Source organism: Charadrius vociferus, unplaced genomic scaffold, assembly GCF_000708025.1.
Source record: "Charadrius vociferus isolate BGI_N301 unplaced genomic scaffold, ASM70802v2 scaffold214, whole genome shotgun sequence".
Classification (NCBI taxonomy): domain Eukaryota; kingdom Metazoa; phylum Chordata; class Aves; order Charadriiformes; family Charadriidae; genus Charadrius; species Charadrius vociferus.
This window is the reverse complement of record NW_009647955.1, coordinates 1,982,978-2,008,451: the sequence shown is the minus strand read 5'-3', so window position 1 is coordinate 2,008,451 and position 25,474 is coordinate 1,982,978. Positions and strand designations below refer to the sequence as shown.

The window sequence follows — 25,474 nt, the reverse complement described above, 5'->3', positions numbered from 1 at the left end:
GACTCCAGGCAGACGTTTCCAGAAATAAACAGAGCTCAATACAATATTTGTACTATCTCCCTGATGAACTACACAGGGCTTGAAAAATCCCAGCTGAACCACAGTGGCTTATCCATCACTTTTCACAAAATGGTCTTAACTGCACTTAACTGACCAAGGTGCAGTTGGTCTTTCTGCAAACCAGCACAGTAATCAACCCCGACACCTTCGCTTCCCCTATTCATAATCATGGCTTGAAATTGCACGTGCATCCCAGCTTTCTGCCAGATGGAGACAGAACTGTGCCTCCGATCTTTCTTGAATTCTCCTTGGATCACGAGTTAATGGTTTTGGAAGAGAGAATCAAAATTGCTTGAGCCACCAGGACAACTGGAGTGACTGCTGGTATGCAAGACAGCAATTCTTCACAGCTCTGAGCTTCTTGGGACATCAACGGGCTCTCATCGACTCCTTACACATCACTCCAGAGGGGGTAACACACCCAGTCTCTTGTCAACCCAAAGATAAACAACGGGGCTAGTTATGACAAGATGGCAAAGTGTCTGACCTGGGTTATGCTAACAACCAGACAAGATGATCGCAACAATCCTGTCTATCTTTACACATAATGCCATAAAAACTGCACAACCTGCCCTCGCTCTCACTGTACTTATGCACATGAAACTACTTCTTTCCAAGCAAAGCATTGCAAGACTTTGAATATTTTGCTTGGGCAGGGAGGAATCAGTCTCAGACTGCAAACATTGGCAGAAATATTTATAACAACTGCATCAAAATCTCATTTTTCTGGCCAGGTCCAATTTTTTGTTGTTTTTGTTGTTGTTGTTGTTTTGGGTTTTTTTAAATCTGTGGGAGAACACGGTAATACTCATCGGACCAACGCATTATTGATTTCCCATAGAAACAGCAGTTAGTTAGAGCTCGCTTTTAGCTGTGAAGCAGCATGTTGGGTTTCTCTTGCTGTAATATTTTTTTTCATTTCATCCTCTTTTACACACTCATAGAAGTTTCCTATTCCCTATTGAAACACCATATGGTGATAATATATGCTAACACAGGCACAGTGACACAGGCCACAAGCCTGCTATTGAGCAAAAGTTGACAACATAAGGCTGAGAAAATTATAAATGCTTCCAAGCCACAACGTGTACGTCACCTAATTGCATTTTACTGTGATGCAAAGAAGTGTGAGTCAAAGAAGGAACTTCCTTACAATGAAACTGTAACAGCCTGGAGTAATTTACAGTTATTTGAAGAGCTATAGCACGGATCTATCAATTCATAGCTTTCAGATACGGGGTGGGTGTGGGTTGGGGTTTTTTTTTAGCCTAGGCAGCTTTAATATACAGAAAGAGACAATGCATCTCAGCACCGCAGTCATCTCTCAAAAGGTTCCAGACAGGAAGGTAAAAGGTAATCAATAAGAGAAAATATAGACACAGCCCCTTAAACCATCCACAGATGCATCTGCCTCTTACTTTAATGGTTAACGGTTTTGAACTAGGAACATCTTGCAACAATCCCGAGATATGTTCAAGCTATAAATGTATCATGTTTATTTATGCACTGGTAGCAGGGTCTAATGTAGAAACTGCATGGCCAGCTCTCATTTTTCTGTAGGGGTCCAGATTCTTCCAGGCAGCCCTACCTGAGATGAGGCTGGGAACAGATCTGGCTCTGCCTTCAGACTGTCCAGCAAGGGGTCTAGGGAGGTCCTCTCTCCCCGTTATGACAAACCCTTGTAAAAACAGACCATGAAAGACAGGATGGACCAGCGAATGACAACACTTTCCCAGAATGTCACCCATATGTGACCAAAGCCCTGCTTTACAACGAGCTGTATGGTCTCTCTGTGCCTCATCTCTCCATTTGCAGAAGAGGGAAGAATCAAACCTCTCCTTCCTTAGGGCATCACAACGATAAATGTATGAAAAGCTGCAAGCGCTCACGTAAAGAGGTACCAGTAAGTAACCAAGACAAACCTGTGAAGGCCATATTTTAAATGCTAGGGCTCCCTAGCGTGTTTTCACCTTCGCCTTTCAAACGTATTTAGAAAATGCAACCGCTGAAGTTAGTTGCCCTCCTCTTTTAAAGAGCGCAACTCAACGGTGAGTCACGTCAGCATGATCTATACCTGCCCTTCAATGGCCTCTGGATAGATTCGAGGCAATTTGAAGGCATATCAAGGCAATGCTCTCCTTGCTGTGAACGTAATGCACAAATCACAAAGTCATCGTTCCCACTTTGGTGGAAATGGCCTGGGGAAGATGTCCAGCGCAGGCCACAGTGGGAGCAAAGTCCCGAGTGACACATTGCCATGCAGGTGTTTCTCTAAGTTGCTGTGCTGTTCCCTTGGCTCGGAACCATTTCCTTTCCCTAACAAGGAGGGAAACGCAGCTGGCTCCTAGTGTGTGCAGAAGAGAAATAGTCAACACAAAAGGAACAGAAACTATAAAGAGACGAGCAAAGGAAGCCTAATTTCCTATGGACTTGCGTCTCGCATCTTGAGCAGACTCTGACCCTTCCTGTTCTCCCCCGTTACCTCTCCTGACCGCCCCTCCTGCTTCCCTTCTCCCCCTAGTATTAGCCTTGGCATTTATCTGTGTATGTCAGCCAAACAATCCCTGTTTCAGGTCAGAGATCCCGGTTAAAGCGCAGTCTGGAAGAGCAAAAGTTCAGGTTGCCTGCACGACACGCAGCAGGCTCGGAGCTCACAGTGCACGGGTGCGGATGGGCCAGCCCAGGGGCCACCGTGAGGACAGTCAGCACCACGCTGCAGCTCCCCGAGAGACACGAGTCTGGGTCCCTCCTCCCCAGCCACTGAGTTTTGCATAAGTGTACCCCTCTCAGACCTACTTAAAAGCAACCGCTGGACTCAAATAGTATTTGGGGAGGAGCCAACTGCCAGACATCAATGGCTGCTGGGTGGGAAGAATTAGTAACTACACTTTCATTTCAAAATGCGCCAGCTATTCCCTTGGTGAGCAGTGTGCAGGGCAGTGGCTGCCCCATGTGTGGGGACACCACCAACTTGTGCCACAGGACGAAGTTCAACTTCATACGCTTCCCTCCAGTTGTACGCAGGTGGGGAGAACAACTTCCCACTTCTGAAGCGCTGGTGAGATCAGAGTGATGATTCAGGTCCAGGATATCACAGTGATGATAGAGGTCCAGGACATAGACCTGGAGATTTGAATCTTTCAGGGTTTGCTTGCAAAACAGTGCATCAAGAAGTCTATCGCCTGTAGATCACAAAATTGCAGCTGAGTATCAAGTAACACCCTCCCACAGAAGAAACGTATCGCCCCTGCCTGGTTCACACACTCCAGGGCAGTGGCGGATGCATTTCCCCACACCTCAGATCCCTCCAAAGCCTCCTGACAGGGAACGTTCCCACATACTCTCTGCCCATCCACTCACATCTGCTATGAGAGGAGGATAAATTCATGATGGGGTGGCATGGTCTGGCTTCAGCTCCTCTGGTGACCCATGCACAAACCAAGTCACCTGAACTCCCAGTGCCTCGGTTCCTCCCTCGTCCATGAAATAGCAAGCAGACTTCTGTATTTCACAGGACTGCTGTTGTGGTGGTAAATCGAATGCCACCGAAGCACTCAGATGCATCCACCCATGCAAGGATGCAAGCAGAGGCTGCGTCCCACCAAAACGCAGGTCTCTGCCCCAGAGGCGGCTGCTCTTTGCTGGCTGGACGCACGGACAGCTTGTGAAGCGCGCCAGGTCCCTTTGAGATGAGTGCCAAAGCAGTGCGAGTGCCAAAAACCGAGGATGGGGAAACGATGACAGGCTTCCTGAGGTGATGGTAGACAGCAGCTTGGTCCCATTGCAGGGAAAAAGATAGAAAACAAAATATAACAATAGGTAGAAGGCCTTGAGCAGCTTCAGAGAGCAAGAGCCCAGCTCTCAACCATTCACAACAAAATAATCACAAATGCAGAAGGAAAAAAGACCAAATTATGAGGTACTATTTGCTTTTTATCACTGTTCCCAAAGTAAATGTTTATCTTTATCCATACACAAATTTGAGATGCTTGCACAGATTTTAAAGTCCAATATACCCAACACTAGTCATCATCTAAAGCTGTAGCCAAGCACGTAGGCAGAAAACCCAAACGGATGCAAAAAAAAGAGAAAGGGGAAAGGGGAAAAGTAAACCTTACTGAGATTTCTGTGAACTTGATTATATAGCAGAAAAAAGAAACAGCAGGAGTAGGGCTGCTTTATTTTCACTCTGATGATAGTACAAGAGGAAGAAATAATACCCTGCAAAGGTCACTCTTATCCTGTTCATCTGTGACGAGCTGATAATCTGGGATCTCAGAAAACTTTCTTGAAAAATCTTCATGGACGTGCTCTTATCAAAAGGATTAAGGTTTAATACATACGAGCAGATGCAACCGATTCGAGCATCTGCTAATCAGAGCCACGTCAGTTTGCCGGCTGGAGCTGATGACTGCAGGAAGGTTTCCCCTTCTTGTAGAGAAAAGCCAAATCCAAACATACATGAAATCATCTGTTGGCTATGCCTCTCAACTCACACATATGCGGCTGAACATCCCTGCCCTGTGCATGCTCCTCTGCCCACGGGCACGCTGGGGACAGCGTGACAGACGTAGCCCGTTCGCAGCCATCATGCCTGCAGCAGTGCTCCTAGAAAGCTTCAAACTTGGGACCATCTCAAACACCACCCACGTGGGGTGGGAATGTCACTCTGCCTTTGGAGGGGAACCGCAGGAGGAGAGTTTCCTGGACATAGAGGCTTTGCTTCCCAAGCGCTGGGAGGAACCCACTGAAATTGCTCCAGATGGGATGCTTCCTTTTCTACTTTAAGTAATCCACCCGGATTTTCCAAACAGCACAAAGCCAGCGCGCTGCAGCCAGAAGCGGGAGCACAGCTCTCAGAGGCGACCCCATCTTTAAAACAGCCTGTGCAACTCCTGGTGTCCGTGACTACGGCAAAAGTGTCACAGCCCACTGAGAACAGCTCTCACCAGCAGCCCTGTGGTGAGCCTGCGCAAGCCCTCCAGTGCTGCTACAACCATTGGAACTCATAAGCTCACCACCAGCTTGGGGACATCTCTATGAGACACTTGTCCCTCTGCGTCCACACGAGCCATCCAAGTCAGTGGGGAAATGGCAGCAACTCACAGCCTTCATCAAAAGTGTTGTGTAGCAATTGTAACCCTGGAGAAGCTGGATGGTCCTACTAAATGGTCATCAACGTTTTAGGATGGACAGGGGACGCTTCTCAGTTTCAGCAAATGGGCTTATTTCCAACGAGCCTTTCCGGCCCACAACCAAAGAGATGAAAAAAGCCCACAAATCCCAAAATGTACAGACCTCAAGTGAACAAATAGAGAGAGCCCCTTGCCACTGGGAAAGCACTGCCCGGGTACCACGCCGTGCTGCTGGGCTCAGAAGCCTATTTGGCACAGCTACGCAGATGCCCACAGATTAGATGTGCGCAGGCCGGCAGAAGGAGGCCTGGGCACTTTTATTTACCCCAAATACCATAACTGCAGACAGCAGAAGCTAAGCCATCAATTTCAGCCCAAATTGCATTGAAAAAGATTCAGCACAATTCTGAACACCTGAAGCAGCTGAATCCCACTGAGCCCCATAATTCAGGAGTGGCAAAGTCTCTGTGTTATATAAACGCTACAGGAGGGGGGAACTAATTCTGAACCCGCCAAATTAATCTTAATCTGCTTGTACCCCTAAATTTTCTTCCTTAAAAGAAAGAAAAACATTCCTGACAACAACTGGGATGCTAGCAAATACTCTGCGAACTGTGTGTACCAACCTAACAAGCCAGGTTCAGGCAAACAACAGGAACAAGGAAACCAGACTCTGAGCCTGGACTAGCAAATTTGCACGGAGTGTTTTGAATACAGCTTCAGCGATCTGTTTTTCACAGAGCCTGTATGTCAAGCCCACGGCCCAAATCAAGAGCAATCACAGGGCTTTTTTTCAGTGCTGAGGGAATGTGCTGTTCTTTGCTGAGTTGGAGGCTTTGCTCGTGGTTGGGGATACAGCTCCACGTAAACAGAGATAAAACACCCGAATTCTTAGCCATGTGTTCCTGGTGCAGCTATAAGTGGGGCACAAAAATTAGAAACGTACACGAAAGAGCGCTCCTAGGAGTCTTCAGCACTCAACATTTTGCCTTGTTTCGTGGTTTGCCATCCTACAGCTGAGACTGTTCAATCCTGTGCCATCACTCTGCAAGAAAATATGTCCATTGCCTTTTCACTGCTTTTGTTATCCCCAACCGGTTGTCAAAAGAAGTGATGGAATAACAACCAATGCTGTCAAACATTTGAATCCCTTTTAAATTCCAGTCATTAGAAGACATTATTTCCCAGTATGTTTGAAACTTAATGAAAATGTATCACTGTTTTTTTTTAATTTAATTTTCTTTACTTTTTTATTGTTCTGCAGCTCACATTGAGAATGAGCTGCTTTCCCTTCAAAATATTACTCACTCAGGCTGACAATGTTGGATAGTGGCAGATGTCTAGTACTGGGGCAATGATACAGATGCAGGGACATAGGCATGAATCCTTAGACACCTCGCTTAACTCTGCCTTCATTTCCCCCATCTGGTAGATAAAAAAAGAAATATTTTCTTTCTCTTTTTCATTATTTGTACAACCACGTTACCTAAAGACCTTCAACCCAGACCAAGGTTTCAATCTGCTCGATGCCATACACATGGTAAGAGGCACATCACATTGAAGAGGTGGCCAAGCTAAAAGGACAGAAGAGATTTTGAGAGGAAGCAGAGTGGAAACACTACGTTCAAGGTCATTTAGCACGGTAGTAGCTGGGAATGAAGCGGGTCTCCAGAGTACCAACCCAGTCCCCTCTGGATCAAGCTGCCTCTGAGAGCTGTAGACAAGTAGATTCGATCTTGACCATCAAGGCATGGGGATTTTTGCTATTTAAATACTCTTTAAATTTTGGCCACCCAGTATTTGCTTTTTAAAAAAGGCTAATTAGCTTTGGACCAGGTACATCTTACTACCCAGTACACCTCCCACAAAGTCCTATTTTGACAGACAATTTGGTGGAAATTTGGGATAAAACTCAAGAGTTTCAGAAGGTAGGTGTCCAATTCTGGACAAAGCAATCAGCTTTCAATACATAATTCACAGCAGGGACAAAAAATCCTGAGCTTTTGTATGCTGCTATTTCCAGTATTTCATTTTCACAGCCTCTGCTGGAAGCCCTCCTTCCAGAGTCACAAAGTTTTCTTGTTTTTAAAAAACGCAAGCATTTATTTAAGCGGCTGAAATTTGGCATGTTTGTTGGGTTTTTTTTTTTTTTTGCTTAAAAGACGAGTGCAACAAAGCCTTAAGCAAGGATTTAAGCAGAAAAGGTAAAAATTGGGGAACATACCCTTTAATAGAGGAGTCAGAAAATCACAGGATGCACCAGGCCCCCTAATCAGGGTTCACCCAATTTAGGAATAGCCCCCGCTCCCATCCATGGAAGTTACGCACCTAAATACCTTGCCTATATAACCTCCTTTTACTACTGAAAGGCATAGTGGCTTCTCTGCCTCTGAGCTTTCCAATGGGTTACTGCAATTTAGAAGGTGTGATACGTAAACAGAAAACACATGGCAGCTACACAAGAGGGGCTCTGTACTTCACTCATCCCACCAGCATTTCAAAACTTTACCAAACAGGAGGAAAATATGAATTAGATTTTTTTATAATGCATCTGCAGTTCTTCAAACAATACCTAAGGCAAGCTCATCTATTAACGTGCCATTGCGGTCATGGTAATTTTAAGATCATGTTGGTCTCTTCCTCCATTTCAATTCACTGCACCAGAAGGCTGGAACTGGCCGTGCCAGTGAAGGTCACACAGAAACCTCTCAAGCTCAGGTGATGTTTGGTCCTTTCTAAAACTCCCGTCTCCAGCTAAATTCTTGAAATACGGTCTCTCTTACACCAGATTACATGACAGAGAGCATCTTTAAACACTGCTGTATTGCAGCTAAAGATAATGATTTAGTCTTGTAATTTTCTGCTCTTTCTGATATGTGCAATTTTGAAAGAAAAAAAATCTAGCATTTTAATCACTTTTGACTGCTTCTGTGACTCAGTCAGAGAGACTTTCACTTGTAAGTCATGGGCTCAGCCCCAGGCTGAGGTGATGGTGATCGAAAGCTGCTTCTCACCCGCACGTTGCTGATGGCCAATATGAAGTAAACTATCAATGCCTAGAAAACCTCTGCTGCTTGGGTCTCTCTCAACAACTGCCTCAAGACAGAGACAAGAACTAACCAGAAATGAAGCCTGAGAGAATCTTTCACTTTGAGGTTCGTCAACATCGGCGTTGACTCACAGTGGGGTACCAGACTCACAGAAGATTCACTTTGAGGTTCGTCAACATCGGCGCTGACTCACAGTGGGGTACCAGACTCGCAGGACTTCCTCCCACCAAACCTGCTGCTGTGGGGAGAAAAGATCTTTTCTGCTCCGTAAAGGATCTATGTTGAGAAAATGCTTTTCAAACTTACCACTGCAGAGGAGAGGGCAACACAGCTCTGCAGGACAACATCATCCTACCACCTCTGCCCGAGGCATGGGAAGTAGCCAACAGGACCTGGGTGATTACTCCACCTTCACTTTCCAGCTCAGCTGCCTTGAATTAGGCAGGACCACTGGGCACAAGGTCTCAAAACTCTCTCCCTGCCCTCTATTAGCACTGATCAATTTTAGCTCATGGCAATGTCCTTGTCACTTGCCTGGTACACAAAAGAATGCCCAGGTAAACCATTCAGGGATGGTGCAGAGAACGATACTCATCCATGTCCTCAACAGCGGGTCTGCTGGCCAAGGGCAATTGTCCAGGGCTGAGATTGACCCACACGTTCTGACAAGTATCGTGGACTTTTCAAACCTACTGCAGAGGGTACAAATCCTTCTGCTTCAGAGGCACCTCCCGGGGCTGTGTGTCCCACTGCAATCTTGAACTCGTACCTCCCTCTGTGTGAGTATGCCAATGGGTCGGGTATGTTAAATAAACTGCTTGTCATTATCCTGCTATCACTCCTACTCCAGTGAGAGGGGACTATTTTACAGTTTAGTTTATGTTGCTTTAAAACTATTCTGAAGATAAAATAAAAAAGAAACCTAACAATAAAATTTTTCTTACTCCAGAATAGGAGTATCCCCAAGGGCAAGGCATACCTGTAAAATTATTATAATGCTTTAACCGCATAAGCACAACTGGAAACGTCTTCTCTGAAAACAAATCGTAACTCTATTTTCCTATCTGCAGCCATTATCCTGATAAATTTGGGAAGGTCAGCTAAGGTGTAATCCAATAAACGTGCTGATGTTCTGAGTAAGTACCTCACAATTTGCAGCCTAATCTATTATCCTACTATAAGACCATCAAATGACTCACCAGTTTTAATACATAGTACAGATCAAACAAAGGAAAATATCAAAGCTTTACGTTCTAGTTCCACCTTTCAAGGACTTGTTTGAGTACTCTTTAATTACAGCAGATGATACATTAAACTCCGGCATTTTCTTTTTCTAACAGACATAGGTAGAAGTTGTTGTAGCTGTGCTTTTCATGGGACATCCTGACATTAACCACTAAGTCCTGAAACATCTGATAAACTGAACAAAGAAAGTTGGGATTTGGTCCCAGAGATGAAATTCAGCTTCTTCTGCCCACTGGATCGCACACGGTTATTGTAACGCACCAGGGAGCAGCAGCATCCCATCACTCCTGCGTACAGGGGACAAGTCTTCAGAGCCCCACCCGAACTGTGGGCAAAAAGCCCCAGGAACAAGTACGTGCACCAAGGAGCACACGTCATCTTGGAGGCTGACAAACTGAAGAAGTCAGATCAAGTCCAAAATTTGGGCTTTGCCTTCTGACGCTCCAGAAACTCAAATACACCCGCAGAACTTTGCATTTGACCACTGTGATTTATATATTTATTAACGCTATAGGTACAAAATAAAAGTGAAAAATCAATCTATTCAGAGAATGCCAGATCCCAAAGGAAGAAGTATCAGGGACAGTCAGCAGTACTGTCAGCAAACTGCAAATGCTCAGCAAAGTGGTTACAGGAGTTATATCTCTCTATGAAGATGCTGGAGCTGACCACAGGCATTGCCAAGGAAAATGGGGAGTACAAATCTCTCCCAGTTAACTCTTGCAGTGTTTTGACACTACAAAGCATTTCCCAGTAACAGTGTGTATTCGTATGTGTTTGGCCCACGCAAACAAAATAGGCACGGGTTATTCAACACAGCGCCTGACCACTATCACGGTTAAAACTGGTCTCTTTTATCACAACAACAAAAACCCATTGGGAAAAGGAACAAATTGTATCTGGTTTACGTTGCTGCTCTTTTTGACTGACTAACCCAAATCAGACTGTTTTTCCAGGATAAGTCAGTGAGTTTATGCAATAACTGTGTACATGCTGCTAGAATGAAAGAAGAGTTTATTGAGAAGTCCCTGCAGAAGGGACAGAAACTACACAGGTCACCACGTCAGAGCTTCTGTGTGCAGAGAGATGCTTTAAAAAGTGCACAAATCTGATTTAACTCTGCTTGTGCTAAGTTCACATACTCAAACAAGAGCAAATCTAAATGAACCCTGATCACTACTTTAGTTCTGCTCCAAAGGTATCGATTCTCAATTACTTAAAAGAAAAGCAACAATGAAAAGAACCAAAAAAGCCCCAAACTAAAGAGATGGCCTATAAGGTTAATGGGTGTGCACCACATCACCCAACTTTGCCTTTGGTTCTTTTGACTTTTGGGGTTTTATTTAGGACTGACATTGGTAAGACAAACACAACATATACATACAGCTGCATACATGTCTACAGACCCCTGTATGTATAAGAAATGAGACCAGTCATGAGATTAGGAAGCAAAGGCGCTGCACAACTGGGCACAAACACATCTGGGATGATTTTAGAGATCTCAAGAACTGCCCTTTTTAAAGTGCCACTGGGGTGTCACCACTTCCTCTGATAAATAGATGACATCTTACCAGAACTTAAATAGCTCCACTCAAGTACTACCTAGATGAGTGACAAAAATTAGCTGAGCTGCTGTCACCCCTGCAGTCCTCGTCTAGACACAGCAGAGTAAGTGCGAATTCCAGTCTGCCTTGCTGGGCTACAGCCACCCTGACAGCTGAGCTACGATCCAAGCCACTTCGTCGCCACTGATTAGACAACAAAAACAAAAGAAAACAACTTGAGACGCGGATATCTGGATCCGTCTGGCAGCGTGACAGAAAAAAGTTAACAAAACCGAAAAACAACGAGAAAATAAAAGCGTAAAAGTAGTGGTGAACTGAGCAGGTTTCAATTCACAAGCTGTTGTTGGTGGAAAGTTGAGGCGAATGAAATACCATTTTTTGCAAGTATTTTTCTAACAATCTCTGTGGCAATCTAACAATCGGGATCAGAGGCCCTTCACTCAGAGGTACGGCAGCTTTTGAGCCGGTGCCCCCTTCAGAGCTGCTGCGCCCTTCTCCCCATTGACAGCCACATCTGGATGCTATCAGGAGGAACTGGCATGCCTGCTCGCAACAAATACCAAGCGGTTAGCAAATTGACTCCAGCAGTCGATGCTGGCCACTTTCCCACTCGCTGTTTACACAATGTGCCACTAACCTGTTGAGTCCGAGGTTTGTAAGGAGAGCTGCTCTCTAGGTCGGCCAGGATGCTGGTCAGAGAGTCGATTTCCGCATCTAAACTGGACCGCCTCTCCTCAAGCGTCTTGCCACCAGGATTCACCTTAAAGAAGAAAGAAGAGTTCCAGTTATTCAAACCACTTGGCCTGGCACATGGTTTCTTACTGTCCTCATAGAGCTGCTACCATGCCCAGCAATAACTCTCGGGTTGCAGGGACAAACATGCTGAAATGCTATAGCTCTCTCCCAGAACCAGCAGCCAGCCTCCATCTCACAAGGATTTGGGCTGCTCTGGGGTTTTTCTTTGTGTATTTCCCACAATGGTCCTATTGTGTTAAATTGACTTGGAGGATTGCGCAACTCGGTGCGCGATCTGTTGCCGAGGTGAGAAGGCAGGACAATCCCCGCTGCCGCAGATGGAGAAGATGTATCTTAGAGAAGGATGCCTGGCTGGGCAGCCAGGCCTGGGGACAGGCTTGGAGGACCTGGATCCTGAGAGCATCTCTTCTGCCACATCCCCATCCCAGGCAAACCACAAACAGAGCAGCGACCGGCCACCTGCACCTATTATTATTTTAAATCAATTTGTGGCAGCTGTACCTGTCCGATTCAACACGTTTTCACAACTTCCATCTGAAAAATGAGCTCCTTCAAGGAGAAGTGAAAAAGTTAAATTCTTTTCTAGCTGATTCAAGGTGAACTTGTGTGATTTGCAGTAAGCGGTCACAAAATAACATAAATAAGGTCCTTGTGAAAAGGGCTATTACTCAGGAAAGCCCATGCCCAGAGCAAATACCAGCCTACAGCCAGGACCCTTTCTTATTCAATACATCTTGCTTTCTCTCTGCTTTCGTAACAACCCAGCCCCGCTTATACCCAGGCTGGTAGGGACGCTCACTTGGAAGGGAGGAGACATGAATTTTCACCACCACCACCCACCTCCAAAAGTAAAACCCAGGTCTTGGCACAGCAGGAGAGTATGTGATCCCCAAGGCACTGTTCAAGGGCTGCACCACAATCCCTGCTAGAATAAGCAGTTTAAAAGAGGACTCATTCACACGCTTGCTTTTTGAAAAATCAGCCTAGTCCAAAACCTCTGGGAAGGACCTCCTGTGCTGTACAGCCCAACCCAACAGCGGTACCTCCCACCAGTGCACAAAGGCAGGTAGATGCTAGGAAACATCTCCCCCCTCAGTGTTTTCAGTGCTTTAGAAATTAGGCAGGTCCGTCAGGAATGAGAAGTCCAAGAAAACCAGGTAAGGATCCCCATCAGGTGCAAACGTAGGTGCCAGGAGGTAGCCCTGCTGAGCCAGCCCGCATTGAGGGCCTGTGCAGAAACCAAAGTTCTTGAGTCAAGTGAAATATTACACATTGAAAGTCTTTTCTCAACCTGAGTCATAATCAATATTTTTCTTCTGTCCTTCCATGACTGACTTATCTGCAGATCCCCCAGACAGAGTCCCTCCGTGTACATGCAGCTACAGAGCTCAGTGCAGAAGAGCTCGTTTGCAGCTTGACTAGTACAATAATAAAAATACTAAAGAATTACCTAACAACTCACCTAATTTCAACTGTAAAGCCTGTTCAGACCATACCAGCACCTCCCCATAGACAATCCAGCTCTGTTTGCCTTCACTCACACCAAGTTACTTCGATTTTTCAAGCCAAAAATTTGCCTTTTCCTTTGGCTCACTGGCTGTTCCAGACAGTTTTTATTTAAATTTCATTTCAGGAGCATTCGATCATTACCTGTTTTACAGAACTCCCCAGTCATCAATCCCACACATAAATGGCAAGTTGGTCAAAGAGAGACAGACTATGCAAAGCAAGCAGGCTCTGATCTGCCAAGCTTATACGTGCTGAGGCATTCATTAGTTCCTAATGATTATTAAATCTTATTGGATTACAATAAATTTGGCTTGACTAACACGAAAATGGAAGTTCCAACGTGCTTTATGCAAGAAAACGTCATTTAAAAGGCTAAGAGTCAGGTTAGAAACTACTTACAAACTCAATTCTTCTTGCTCATTTTTATTATCGAGCCAAAGTTTTTCCATCCAAACTATTGTTCAAAAAAAGAAATACTTTTCACAGAAATTACCCCAGACCGTTACTCCTGGCTAGCTGTAGGCACCTGGATTTCTAAATCTGCAAAAGTACAATTTCCTTTCCGCTATTAGTGCAATTCATGGCTCTTGTTTGGTTTTTCTCCATCCTCCAGTTGTTGGCCTATAACTACAGGGCAGCCACAGGCTTCCCAGACACAAAAACTGTGATTGCTCCACTCCAGAGAATTTTTAAGCTAAGCAGCCAAAAGCCAGCTACAGAAAAGGAAAGGCGGGGAGATGCGAAGGGCACCCAAGGCCCCAACATTTGAGGCGATAAATCAAGTCAATGGCAGACCCAGGAATAAAACTGGAGCCCACACATGGCCTGTTTGGTACCCTGACCCTGGAGAGGAGGGATGGCGACAGACGAGAAGGATCAGCCGATTTCATTTCTGCTTCTTAGCATTTCTGGGCCATGTTATTCCCAGGTTCTCATTCCCCAGAACAATTACGCAATAGCTAACTAGCAAATGCTGCAGAACAAGTTGTAAGGTTGTAAAAGTTAAATGTCCTTAGGAAACCTAGAAAAATAAAATAAAATAGCATGGAAACTTCTCTATTGATTCTGAGCTCTGTAAAAGATTTATTTATTCAATTAAAACATAATCAACATAGATTAAGAGCCCAATTCTACAAATGCTGGAGCACAATGCAGTATGACTGTGCCAACGAATAATGCTACCGATGTGTGTAAGGGCCTATTGGGACAGGACTGGACTTTAAGTACACTTAAGAAATTATAATCCTCGCAAAGACAGGTTTCTGCTCGCTCTCTCTTCCCCATCTCCGCAAACCGCGCATTTTTCTCCCCACAGCGCTCTAGATGCAACCGAGGGATTTGCTGCATGTGGAAACAGGGGAAGAATTTGCAACATTGACTTTAGCAAGAGAGGGTTAAATTATTTCTCTTCTCATGCTCTTTGTCATGACGTTGCTGTAAAAGTTTTATGATATTGCTCTGGAACCAAACCCAAGCGCCAGGTCCCAAGGCACAACAGGTTCGCACAGACGCGGCTCTGCTCCGAGGAACCCAGACTGGTTAAGCCCACGACCTCGCAGATACAAACACTGGAACCAGAAAGAACTGCTAATTCTATTTCTGTCTGGATTTACGGCGTTGTTGCAGACATGTCACTTGCACACCCTCCTGTTCAGCCAGCAGAATATGGAAAAACGGGTTTTAAAAGAAAAAGGATGCTATCTTTGGCGCAGCCAACGTGAGTTCGACAAAAAGCAAACATAAGCCAACCCAGTCCAGCAAATTACTCATGCCAGAGAATATACACTCACGTGAACTTCTGCAACGCCTACACTCCTATCCCCTGGCTCAGTCCCTGCTGCGAGGGAAAAGAGAGAAAAACAGCAGAGAGCTTCACTGCTTGGCTTGTTTGTCTGCCTCTGAATTCCTGGTGTGCAGCTCAGAGCAGCTGTGATGGTAATTCACTCCTGAGCCCTGTCAACCCACTCTGTTCCGATAAAAATTGGCTTTAATTTTGCTATTCCTACCATCCAACACCAGTCAGTGCCACAGGTCCCCCCGCACCAGCCCAAGGGCTAGACGTTCATTACAGAACACACAGGTCCTGAAAGTTTGCCTTACTGTGCTAAAAAGGCTGTAAGACTATTCATCAAGCTAAAAGACGTGAAAAGCACAATGATTTCCCTAGATGCTACCTTTTCCTACAACCTCGGTCACCTCCTCTTACCACAATTTGCAGGCTTACAGCAGAGAAACAAGAACGCTTCTCATTTGTGCAAGCCAGCTCCTTGCAATGGGCTCAAAGAGAAGAATCTGGCTCCCAGATGTCCTTCCTAGCTCCTGCTCCAAATTCCTTTCCCTAAACAAACCCAGCGGCCTCTCTTTTATTCTGTTTTCCCCTCTCCCCATGCCCTGTTTGCTGCCACGCAGTGCTGCAGCTTGGGACAGTCATTAGCCCCTGGGACAAGAGATGCGATATGGTCTGGGCTGCCAAGTTGGCTTCTGAGCCTCTACGGGAAATCATGTTGATGCCCGGTGGTGTTGCTGTGTCAGGGACAGATGGAGGGTGGCTTTGCAGTAGCAACCTGCTGCCTGACATGGACAGCGGGTTAGAAGTGACCCCAGAGTCCCAGGGTGTATTTTCTTCCAAAATAAGGCAACAGCCAAACTCCTGAACGCTTTCAGAGCATCAGGACTTTGCTCACTGCAGTGCAATTTTCCAGCATCAAGGTCCACCTTCTCCCCATCCACCTTAGCCTTGCTAAAGTCGTCTTTGAAGCAGATCGAGCCGAGTGCTTTTCATGAGCGGCGTGGCCAGCTCATCCTCTGAGCTGCGCCCCAGGAACATGAGCTGTTGTTCTTGGGAACTGCAACGCCGTTATATTTGTACAGACACATCCAAGACAGCAGAGCCGCAGCTACACAAACAACCTTCCTTGTAGCATCAGCTCGCTCTGCGTGCTGTGCTATCACAAATCACTGATAACCTCCTAACTCACAAGTGGACGAATGGAGACGAACACCATGGGTATTAAGAAAGGCTGTAGCTAATGACTCGGAAAAAAGGGGCTGGGGGCCCCATGTGCCCTCTGTTCTGGGTACACTGGTTTTACTAGGAGCCTGAGGTGCGTGGGGAGCTCTCTTTGGGCTGTGACACGTCAACGCTGTTTGCATTCACACATGCAAGAACAGGGAAAAGCAGGGAGCAGAAAAGCCCTTGGCAGCAAAGGCAGTCATGGAAAGGAAGGACTAAAGCAACAAAGGGCGTGAGGAAGAGGGGAATTCAGGCAAATCGAGGTAAGCAGTAAATAAAGACTTCTGCCCTGAAAGACTTTATTGTCTTTTCCTCCAGCAAATGCAACTGAGCCACAGATGAGGCAGCAGAGCCGATAGATTGAGCGACTGCTGCCTGCTTCCACCAGGCTGCACCCACAGCAGCCACCGGCCAGGCTCTGCCGGCTGCCGAAATCCTCAGGTAGGCACTGAGGCGGTGGGAAGAACAAATGAAACAGCTCTGCAAACAAGGAGTTAGCATCTCTTTCTACTCCACGGCCTCAGGCACTGTGCTTAGACAGAGCTGCAGATGGAGAAAGAGGGATGGGGTTCTTATTTCCTATTTCAGCTGGGGGCAGGCAGGGGAGAGGAGGGAAAGATGTTTGATTTTGATGGCATCCTCTATACATACAAGAAGAGACTGTGAGAAATTTTAACCAGGAAGAAGAAAAGCAATTCAGTCTCGATATACTTCAGGCTGGGGTTTGTGTTTAATTTTTCTTTTTTTTTTTCTTTTCCCTTTCTTTGCACTTTCTCCAACAATACCACTGCCAGAGGCAAGATCCTTTTCAGACACACACCCTTGCTACCCCCTCTCTCACAGTACAATTTCCCAGTTTTCTTCCCAAGGTCGCAAAAGCCATCCAAAGCACAAAAAGACACTGCAGTGGCAAAAAGATACACCCTCAAGGGCATATATCAGGAAAATGAGGCACCTTGAAGATGAGCTGCTGTGTCTATTCTCCCCTGAGCCTAAAGACAAGTGCAAACATTTTCGTTCGAATTCCCTAATGTAAATTAAAACAGTCGCATGAGGCGGCCCCACCAAGCACACACATGGAGACACGAGCTGAGTGTGGCACTCAGGGTGAGGGGCTCCAAGATGCTCGATTGATGCCTAATCACCCTTCCAGGCACCAAGGAGGGGCTGGAAAAGTACTCGTGCCCTTTAAAAACAGAAAGATTGAGTCTTTTGAAACAAATCCGAAATGATGGAAGATTTCAGCAGATGTGACCGCAGTGATTTCACCAGACGTGATTGTATCAAGGATCTAATAGAAAAGAACTTCCCTGCTGTTCCATCACGCTGAAGCCAGGCCTGAAATATCCTTTTTAGTCTTTTGATGACATCAAGGATAAAAGCCAAAGGGAAGTTAGGTTTTGATTTATTTTTTCCCCTGCTTTTTCTTTTTTTTCAGGCACGGAATAGTTTTACCTGCTTTGCGTTGCTGGATACTAGCCGGACCAAAGGAAAACACTTCAAAAGTTTGAAGTGGGCTGTTCAAAGGTGTCATTCGGTGTCTCTTGGACACTGCTGTTATTTAACTGAGCAAAATTTCTACAACTCCGGCCACTTTTGAAGATGTTCCTGTAAGGAGGTAGGTGGGCTTACCTGGAATGGGACTTAAATGGGGTGGAGGGCGATCATCCACAAAACACCAACCTACCTTACTGCCGCAAAAAGGGCCAATAAACGTGCCAAATATCTTCCTACAGCAAAGCTCACACCAGCAGCTGTGCCACAGCAAACCGCAGGAGACACAGCAGAACTCCTGAGGACCAAGTTCAGCTCAGTCCCAGACCTACAGCACAGGGCCGGGGTAGCTACAGTCCCACATTCAATTTTTTCCACCTGTGTAAAATGTAAATAGCACTGGCTATCCTGAGGATTAACTGATCTTGTCTCTGAAGCAGCAAGGTGGTGTAAAGAACTGCACAGTCTTACAGCTGGGGCAAATGATGAAGAAAAGTTACTTGCTAAGCATTGCTAGGAGACATCTTGCGAAACCTTAACGGATTTATAAACTCACTGTGGTGTAGGAGGCTTTATAAGGACAAATAATAAAAATTAGGAAAAAAATACAAAACAGAGAAAGCAGATAACAGAAGAAGAAAGCATGAAAGTAGAAGGCATCAGTCTCAAAACAAAGAAAAGGGGGTAGGTGCTTCCTCACATAACACGCTGCTAAGCTACTTCTGCTGCAAGATGCGGTGGTTGCCGTGAGTTTACATGGACTTCAAAAGCAGCTAGAGAAACACGTGAAAGAAAACTCCACCAGGATATTTAATAAATAAAAAAATGTTATGTGCTTCCCCTTTTACACTTTTCTCTGGACACTCACTCCTGACCATTGCTGATCTGATTTGGCTCTCTATAGACAGAAACATTTGTGCTTTCTCTCCGCCAGCTAACACCAGCCAGGAGTCACTTCGGCCGGCGGGGATGTGTCAGTGTCTGCAGGTTAATAACTGACCATCGCTTTAGCGCCAGGGCTTGAACCAACACCTGGAAACCCACTTCTTCCCTCCTCGTAGCTGAGACGACAGAAATCACAGCCAATTGCACTAAGCCTCCTGGGACACATATATGAAAGACAGCAAAGACTTTGTTGCAGTTATGAATCTGAATGACAATAAAGATTTATATTTCCCTAGAGATCACCGGACCCGCTCATACACAATAGTTAGGAAACATCCCCGTCCCAAAGAGATAATTGTCAACTGGACACCAGCCCCGGGAAGGGAAAGCGGGTAGAGGGGTGGGAGAGAGGTGCTGCAACTCAGAGACACAACCAAGCTCCTTCTGGCCACCAGATGAAGACACTAATCCACTGGGCCAACCCAGGTCCTTACTGGACATTTCATTCTCTGTACTTGCAGTCCCAGCCCTGACAAAACATGCCAGAAGACAACAAACCGCCGTCCAAGCTGTCCAAACTCCAGCTGCAATTTCACTGCAGGATGGCCCTGATTTCACATCATCAGAGGGCTGGATCCAAGCCGCCACCATGCTGAGTGCTGGCTTGTGGGCCAGTGGCCCGTCTTCCATCACTGTTTAATAAGCCCTCTGCACATCCTGAGAGGGGCCCCAATCCCAAAACCAGCACCTTGGCTCCGCTCGGGGGCAGGATGCCATCAGTGCAGACGGTCAGCGGTAATGCCAGGGCAAAGCCCAGGACTACACTCCCTTCCAAACAGCTCCTGTCCCTAACACTGGAGAGAAGCTTCTGCCACAAACCCCCATGGTTTGTCCAGACTTCTCAAGATCACAGAAGAGGATCTGGCCCTGGGTATTGGATGAGTGAGGAGAAACAAAAAAGGATGAAGCTGCACCACAGAGCTTTAAGCCAACAGGCCCCACGGCCTGGGGCATGCTCTGCTGAAGCACTGGGTCCAAGGCTAGCAGCCAATGACCCCAGGGGCTGTGATGGGACATGGGCAATAGCCTATGAGGAGCTGTGCAACACTCCCTGTCCCATTGCCACCCTTGAGGACAACAGAAGGCAACTATGTGACAGGAGTAAAGAGGATGCAGCAAATAGGTCTAGCCTTCAACAAGATCCGCCTTGCAGCCTAGGTGGGTGCTTGTAGGTGCCCTAAAGCTGGAGATGCCAATGCAGAGGTCCTGTGCTGTCTGGTCCCATCTGCTCTGCCCCAGGACAGTGTTATCCAGGCCCCTGCTCCCCACATCACAGACTAATACCTCTATCTTGGGCATTCAAACCTGCATCTGGCTTTTTCAGGTTTCCAACCGCTGCATTTTGCTCAAGAAAGGAAGTTCTGGAGATTTCAAGGTTGGCTAAATGGGGCTTTCAAAGCTGCCATGCTACTGAGAAACAGAAAAATGGCAAATGTCATTCAGTCAACTGGAGGATCTTCATACTATGGGCCAGCTAGTACATAGGGAAGAGGCACATGAAAGCAACAGGATGGATTGGATAAGGAACAGTCAAGGGATGAAGAGATCCCATGAGCCGACATCTGCCAGAGCAGCAGACCCATCGGTCCTGATAGTTTATTTAAAATGTCTGATCAAAAGCTTTGGGAGTCTTGTCTGTGTTAAGTGCTACCAGATGCAAAATCAGCAGCAAGATGAGAAGTGTATTAATAAACTAAGGAGGCACATAAAGTTATTTGAAAACTGAATGGGGAAGATGGGGAGAGAAGAGAGAGAATAAAACCAGTTTATTTTTCCATTAAGGCAATTTAATATTCTCCGGGTGGAGTTACAATCATTCGTCCTTGGGAATTAAATTGAATTAGTGAAACGTTCCTGTTCATCTGCAGAATATACAATATAAAGTGGAATATATCATTTTTTCTTTATGCCTTCTGCAGGACATTGCTACCTCTCTGTTCATGGGGCAAGAATAGCTGGCCATGAAATCCTTTTGACCCAGCGTGACTTTCACTGACTGTAACTAACTTTACAGCAGCAGGAAATATATCCTTTTTCTTTTAATTAATGCAATTACACTAGGACTCGTTATTGAAAATTATGGTGACTGTTAAAAGTTTCCCCTTTCCTTGCCCACTCCCCCGCCAACTTAAAATCTGCTCCGATATCATCACAAATTAATGTTTAATTAGCCATCAAGCAGGGCTGATGTTCCCCACAGAGTATTGCTGCTTGCAGAAAAAATGAGAACTAAGAGGAGATATCGGATATTTCATCATCTGCCTCCAAGGGGAACCATAACCGAAGAGTAACCAATTACCCCAATACAGTTGCAAAGTTTAATCAATGTAGAAACCAAATAGCTCATTAAGTGTCCGTTGCAATAAAGGAAGACCTTCTCACCGACTTGTACAACGCGAACATTACATTTATAAAAGACCCCATGGCAATGTCCAGAAGCAAAGACTCCCTCCACCTCCACATCCTGGCCAAGTTGTGATCTTCCTCTTTCCTTTTCTGGCATAAGAGAAGAGGAGGAGGATGCCTCCAACGGCACAGGACGTGTCTGACAAGCCATGAATTACACACGCCTACGCGTGGGGTAAACTGTCACACCTAGCCCCCCAACTTGGGATTTATATTCCATAGGGGAAAACCACACCAAACACCAGCTCCTGCCCGGTGCTGTGCTATCCTGGAACAAGGGAAGCGCAGAGCTGAAGGGCATTTTACTTCTTTCAACACTTCTGGTGAGTGGCGCTGAAATACCATGTCCAGTTTGGAAGGCAGCATTTTAAAAACTTGAGAGACGCCCCAGAAAAGCAGAAACAGCTGACAAGGAGACATGTAGAGAGCTCACTTGGTTTCACTTATGAAGGAGATTGAGTAGCTCGATAGCAATATCTAAACAGCTTCACAGAATGAAAATGCCAGATACCACAAGACTGTCCAATCTAGCAAAACAGAAAAACACACAGCAGCTGGGAAGCCGAAGCCAGGGAAATTCTATTTAAAAATAACAGAGATATTCGCTTATGCGTAATACTGCAGGTAATTAAATGCTAGAACAAACTTCCAAGATTTCTCCATCTCTTGATGTCTGCAGATCAAGGCTGGATGCCTTTGGTCTCCCTGGGCGACCAGGCGAAGCTTTATGATCTGCGATAGGCAGAAGGGCACAGCTGACAATTTAATGGCTCTGCCTGGCCCCCACATTGACAGAGGTGAGAAAGCAACAGCACTGCCGCATTCGTAAAGATCTACTGAAATCACTTTGTGTTTGTACCACTTTAACTAAATTTACATGAACAAACTCTATCCCACACAAGACTTTATATTGTGACAGTTAAATGAAGAGCTTTTTAAAAGGGACACGTCTCAGGCAATTTTAATCAAAAAAGATAGGTTTTGTTAAAGCTACCAATTTCAGAAAATTAAGGTTGACTAAAACTGTTTTTAAGAACTCCTTTTGGAATTTAATCACATGTTGGAAACCCATATGCAGCTGCTTATTTCACCTGCAAAAAGGCTGTATAAAACATAAGCATATGCTTAATTTCACACGTGTGCTTAAGTTCTATCAACTTTAATGAAGTTTAAGCACACAGTCAAGCTTCTCTGAATTTGAGAAAGCATTCCTGAGCCTGGGTTGTGAAGCTATTAGGAAATCACCACTGAAAAAAAAAAAGTAAAATTAAAATTGGCCAGTCAATTTTCACAGCCTGAATAAGCTCCAAGTCCAGAAGTTAAACATACAATATACTTCTGAATTTGTTTGCTTGTTTTGCTGCAAGAGGAAGGGGCGCACGCCAAAATGTTTGTAAGGATTCAAGAATCTCCCAGCAAGCCTGGCAAAATGTCAGTGAAATGGATGTATAAAACTACATGAAAGTCGATGGCTTGGGTTTGGCTTCTGCAGAAGTGAGTCATGTTAAAAAATCTATTATATGTCTCTCAAAGCTGAGAAGAGGAAAATTTGAATGCTGCCTCAGTCCACACGTTTTTGGGGCGGTTGATGGCTGCAGCCCATGGAGTGGGCAAACCTCAGCTGGGCAGACCTTGCAGTTCTGATTCATGGGGGAAGGTCCCTGCCTTCAAGAAGTTTGCCATCTCATTTTCCAAACCATTAGCCTTACTTTTACCTCCTCTTCAAGGCTGCCAGATGTGTGTCTGGCATTTGATTTGGCCAGGTAACTGTGGGTTTTCTTTCTTTTTAACAACCACCTCCTCGTTCGGACCCCTTACCTTCTACACATTTCCTAAGTGAGAACCTCAGGTGAAGAAAAAGGACCTTAATTACACAGAAAACTGAACAACAAGTAACTTGCACTGCCCAGAAACCACTGCAAAACCCTGCAGAGAGAATCCCCAGTATGCAGATCCCTCTCGGGTGAGCTCCAAGGTTTATTTTGATAATATCCATATGCAGATAAATGAATGTTAGTTGCTGTTTTCCAATAAGAATTCATGCATCAGAAAATCCGGTGTTCCCAGTATACATTTGACCTCGGGAAAGTATCTTTTAACTGTGTTTTTGCTTAGGGCCAACACAGCCGCAGAAGCCAAATGGGATTTACTCCTGCACAGAAAGTATATTCCCCACCTAAATGTCTTTAAGAGGCTGACCCGAACCTTAGCACCGATCAAACGCCGCTCCCAGAGGGCAGCCCTACCACCACCCGCGGGAAGCGCTGACGCCCAAACATCTGCACAGACCTCGTGGCGTCTTTTGGGAACACACAGAGGGGTACTGCAGGGCAGAACCAGGGGAATTTGCAGAGCCAGGGGGAGGAAGGGGAGAGCGACTCAGGAGCGAGCGGAGCAGCAGAGCTGAAGAGGAAGGCTAGACCTGGGACGTGACAAGACATGAGGCTGTTTCCATGGCAAAAGAGAGATGTGGAAATGAGGAGATGAAGAGGGAAGGAGCTGTAGCTCGGGACTGTTCAACAAGAGGAGTTTGCATAGCACCTCTGGCAGAGCGGTCACTTGCTGGCTTCGGCAACATTTGGAGTTCCTACAGCTTTCCCAAACATTTTTATTTTACGTCTCACACCACTAAAAACAACACTAAAAATGTCATATGATGTTTTCCAGATGCTCTTCCTTACCTGTTCTTTGTGTCTTAAAGCTAATCAACATCCTGCATTTTCATCAGCAAATCAAAACTGAAAAATGCAGTTGTGGGGAATGGTCCTACAAAGATGGAGTTTAATGGCAGCAGACACATAAAATCATGCCTGCCCTTCTGTCCTGGAACAAATTCCTCCAGCTCTGGCTAAGACAACATTTCTCATTGGTATTTCTACCACCTTTCAGCTTGCTCAGTCACTGTGCCACATGCTCTTCGCAGAGGCAACATTTTCTGACAACAAAACCACCCGTCATGGCAGCTGAAGCTGTTTTTCACCAGCGACAGAAACTAAAAAACAGAGACAGGAATCCGCATTTGAGCCACTTCCATTCTTGGAAATTAGACGCTCTCACTACTCCATATCCATCTCTCATTACTGCCAGGCAAAAGTAGGATGAAGTTTGCCCTACCCTTTGAATTACTCCTGGGCTGTAAAACTGAATTTAGACAGACAACTGGATTCTCCAATCAGTATAGCTGTATTTCCTTTCATCTTATTTGACCAAAGCTCATTTCTGTACCACACAGCATCATAGTACTTAAAGCATCGAAACCAAGGTGGGAATCTGACTCCATCTCCTCTGTCACATTCCAGCCTACCACCATGCCCAAGCTGCATGGAAAAGCTTTGACTTTCTAAGCCACATCTTCCAATCCCAGACAGCTTCATAGAAAAGTTGTAATAATTTGTCTGCTGCAATTTTTAGAATTCCTTCTTGCTTCTGACAGTCTGTTTGCCTTAGTCTCGCCACTGCATTGCAGTTCCCTAATGCAACACAGGCTACCCAGGATTTGACACAGGAGCAACCGATCTTGCAAGAGATCTTTCCTAGGACCTGCTAATCAAACAGAAGATTTGAATAGCACTCAGAAGTGAGAAGAATGGAAATTTCTTCAATTCTGATCATATTATTCTGATCACTTTATTCCATCACTCAGCTCATCTACTTTGATGGGAGAATTCCCGCATCTTCATTATTATTTTATTTTCCCTCTGCTTAAATAATTCTACCTTGGATACAATGATGTTTTTGCTTCATTTTTGTCTCTCTCAGGCTGGTACTGGATAAAATTGCCTGCTCTTTCTGCATGCTCTCCATGCCTCCCCTATTACTTTCCACATTCATGTCTCTATTATCCACGGGTGGATAATCCAGGTTACAGATTAAGCTCTCTGCAAGTGCCAGCACTGAACCCGACTCCAGAAGTATGACAGTGTCCCACAAAGTGATGTACCCACAGGAGCCAGGAGGTGCCCACCAGGGCTTGCAGCCTCGGGCACAGCCCTGGGGGACCACAGCCCACTGTTTGGACCCAAGCCAGCAGATGTGCTTACACTGCTTTACGTCTTAACCTGGGATGGTTTTAGCTTGATGATCTCTGAACATCACAATCAGCAACTTCTCTGACCTTTCTGTTTCCTATCACAACTTTTTAGACCGTCCCATACCCTTATTTACATATGATCTGTATTAGGCTTTTCCTTTCTTCTGTTCCCTCACCTCATCACCCGCTGTATGGCAGATTATCAAAAACCACTCTATTCTGTCTCAGAAAGCATCTCCCAGCCTCAGTCACAACCCTCCTCCCTA

General features: G+C 45.5%; 1 protein-coding gene across 1 annotated transcript in view; it reads right to left on the bottom strand.

The window, feature by feature from the left end:
* Positions 1-25,474, bottom strand: part of LPP (LIM domain containing preferred translocation partner in lipoma) — a 211,591-nt gene that overhangs the window by 148,544 nt on the left and 37,573 nt on the right. The window contains exon 3 of the mRNA XM_009883357.1: positions 11,693-11,815. Within this exon, the coding sequence (XP_009881659.1) occupies positions 11,693-11,815 (123 nt within the window). The remainder of the gene's footprint in view (positions 1-11,692; positions 11,816-25,474) is intronic.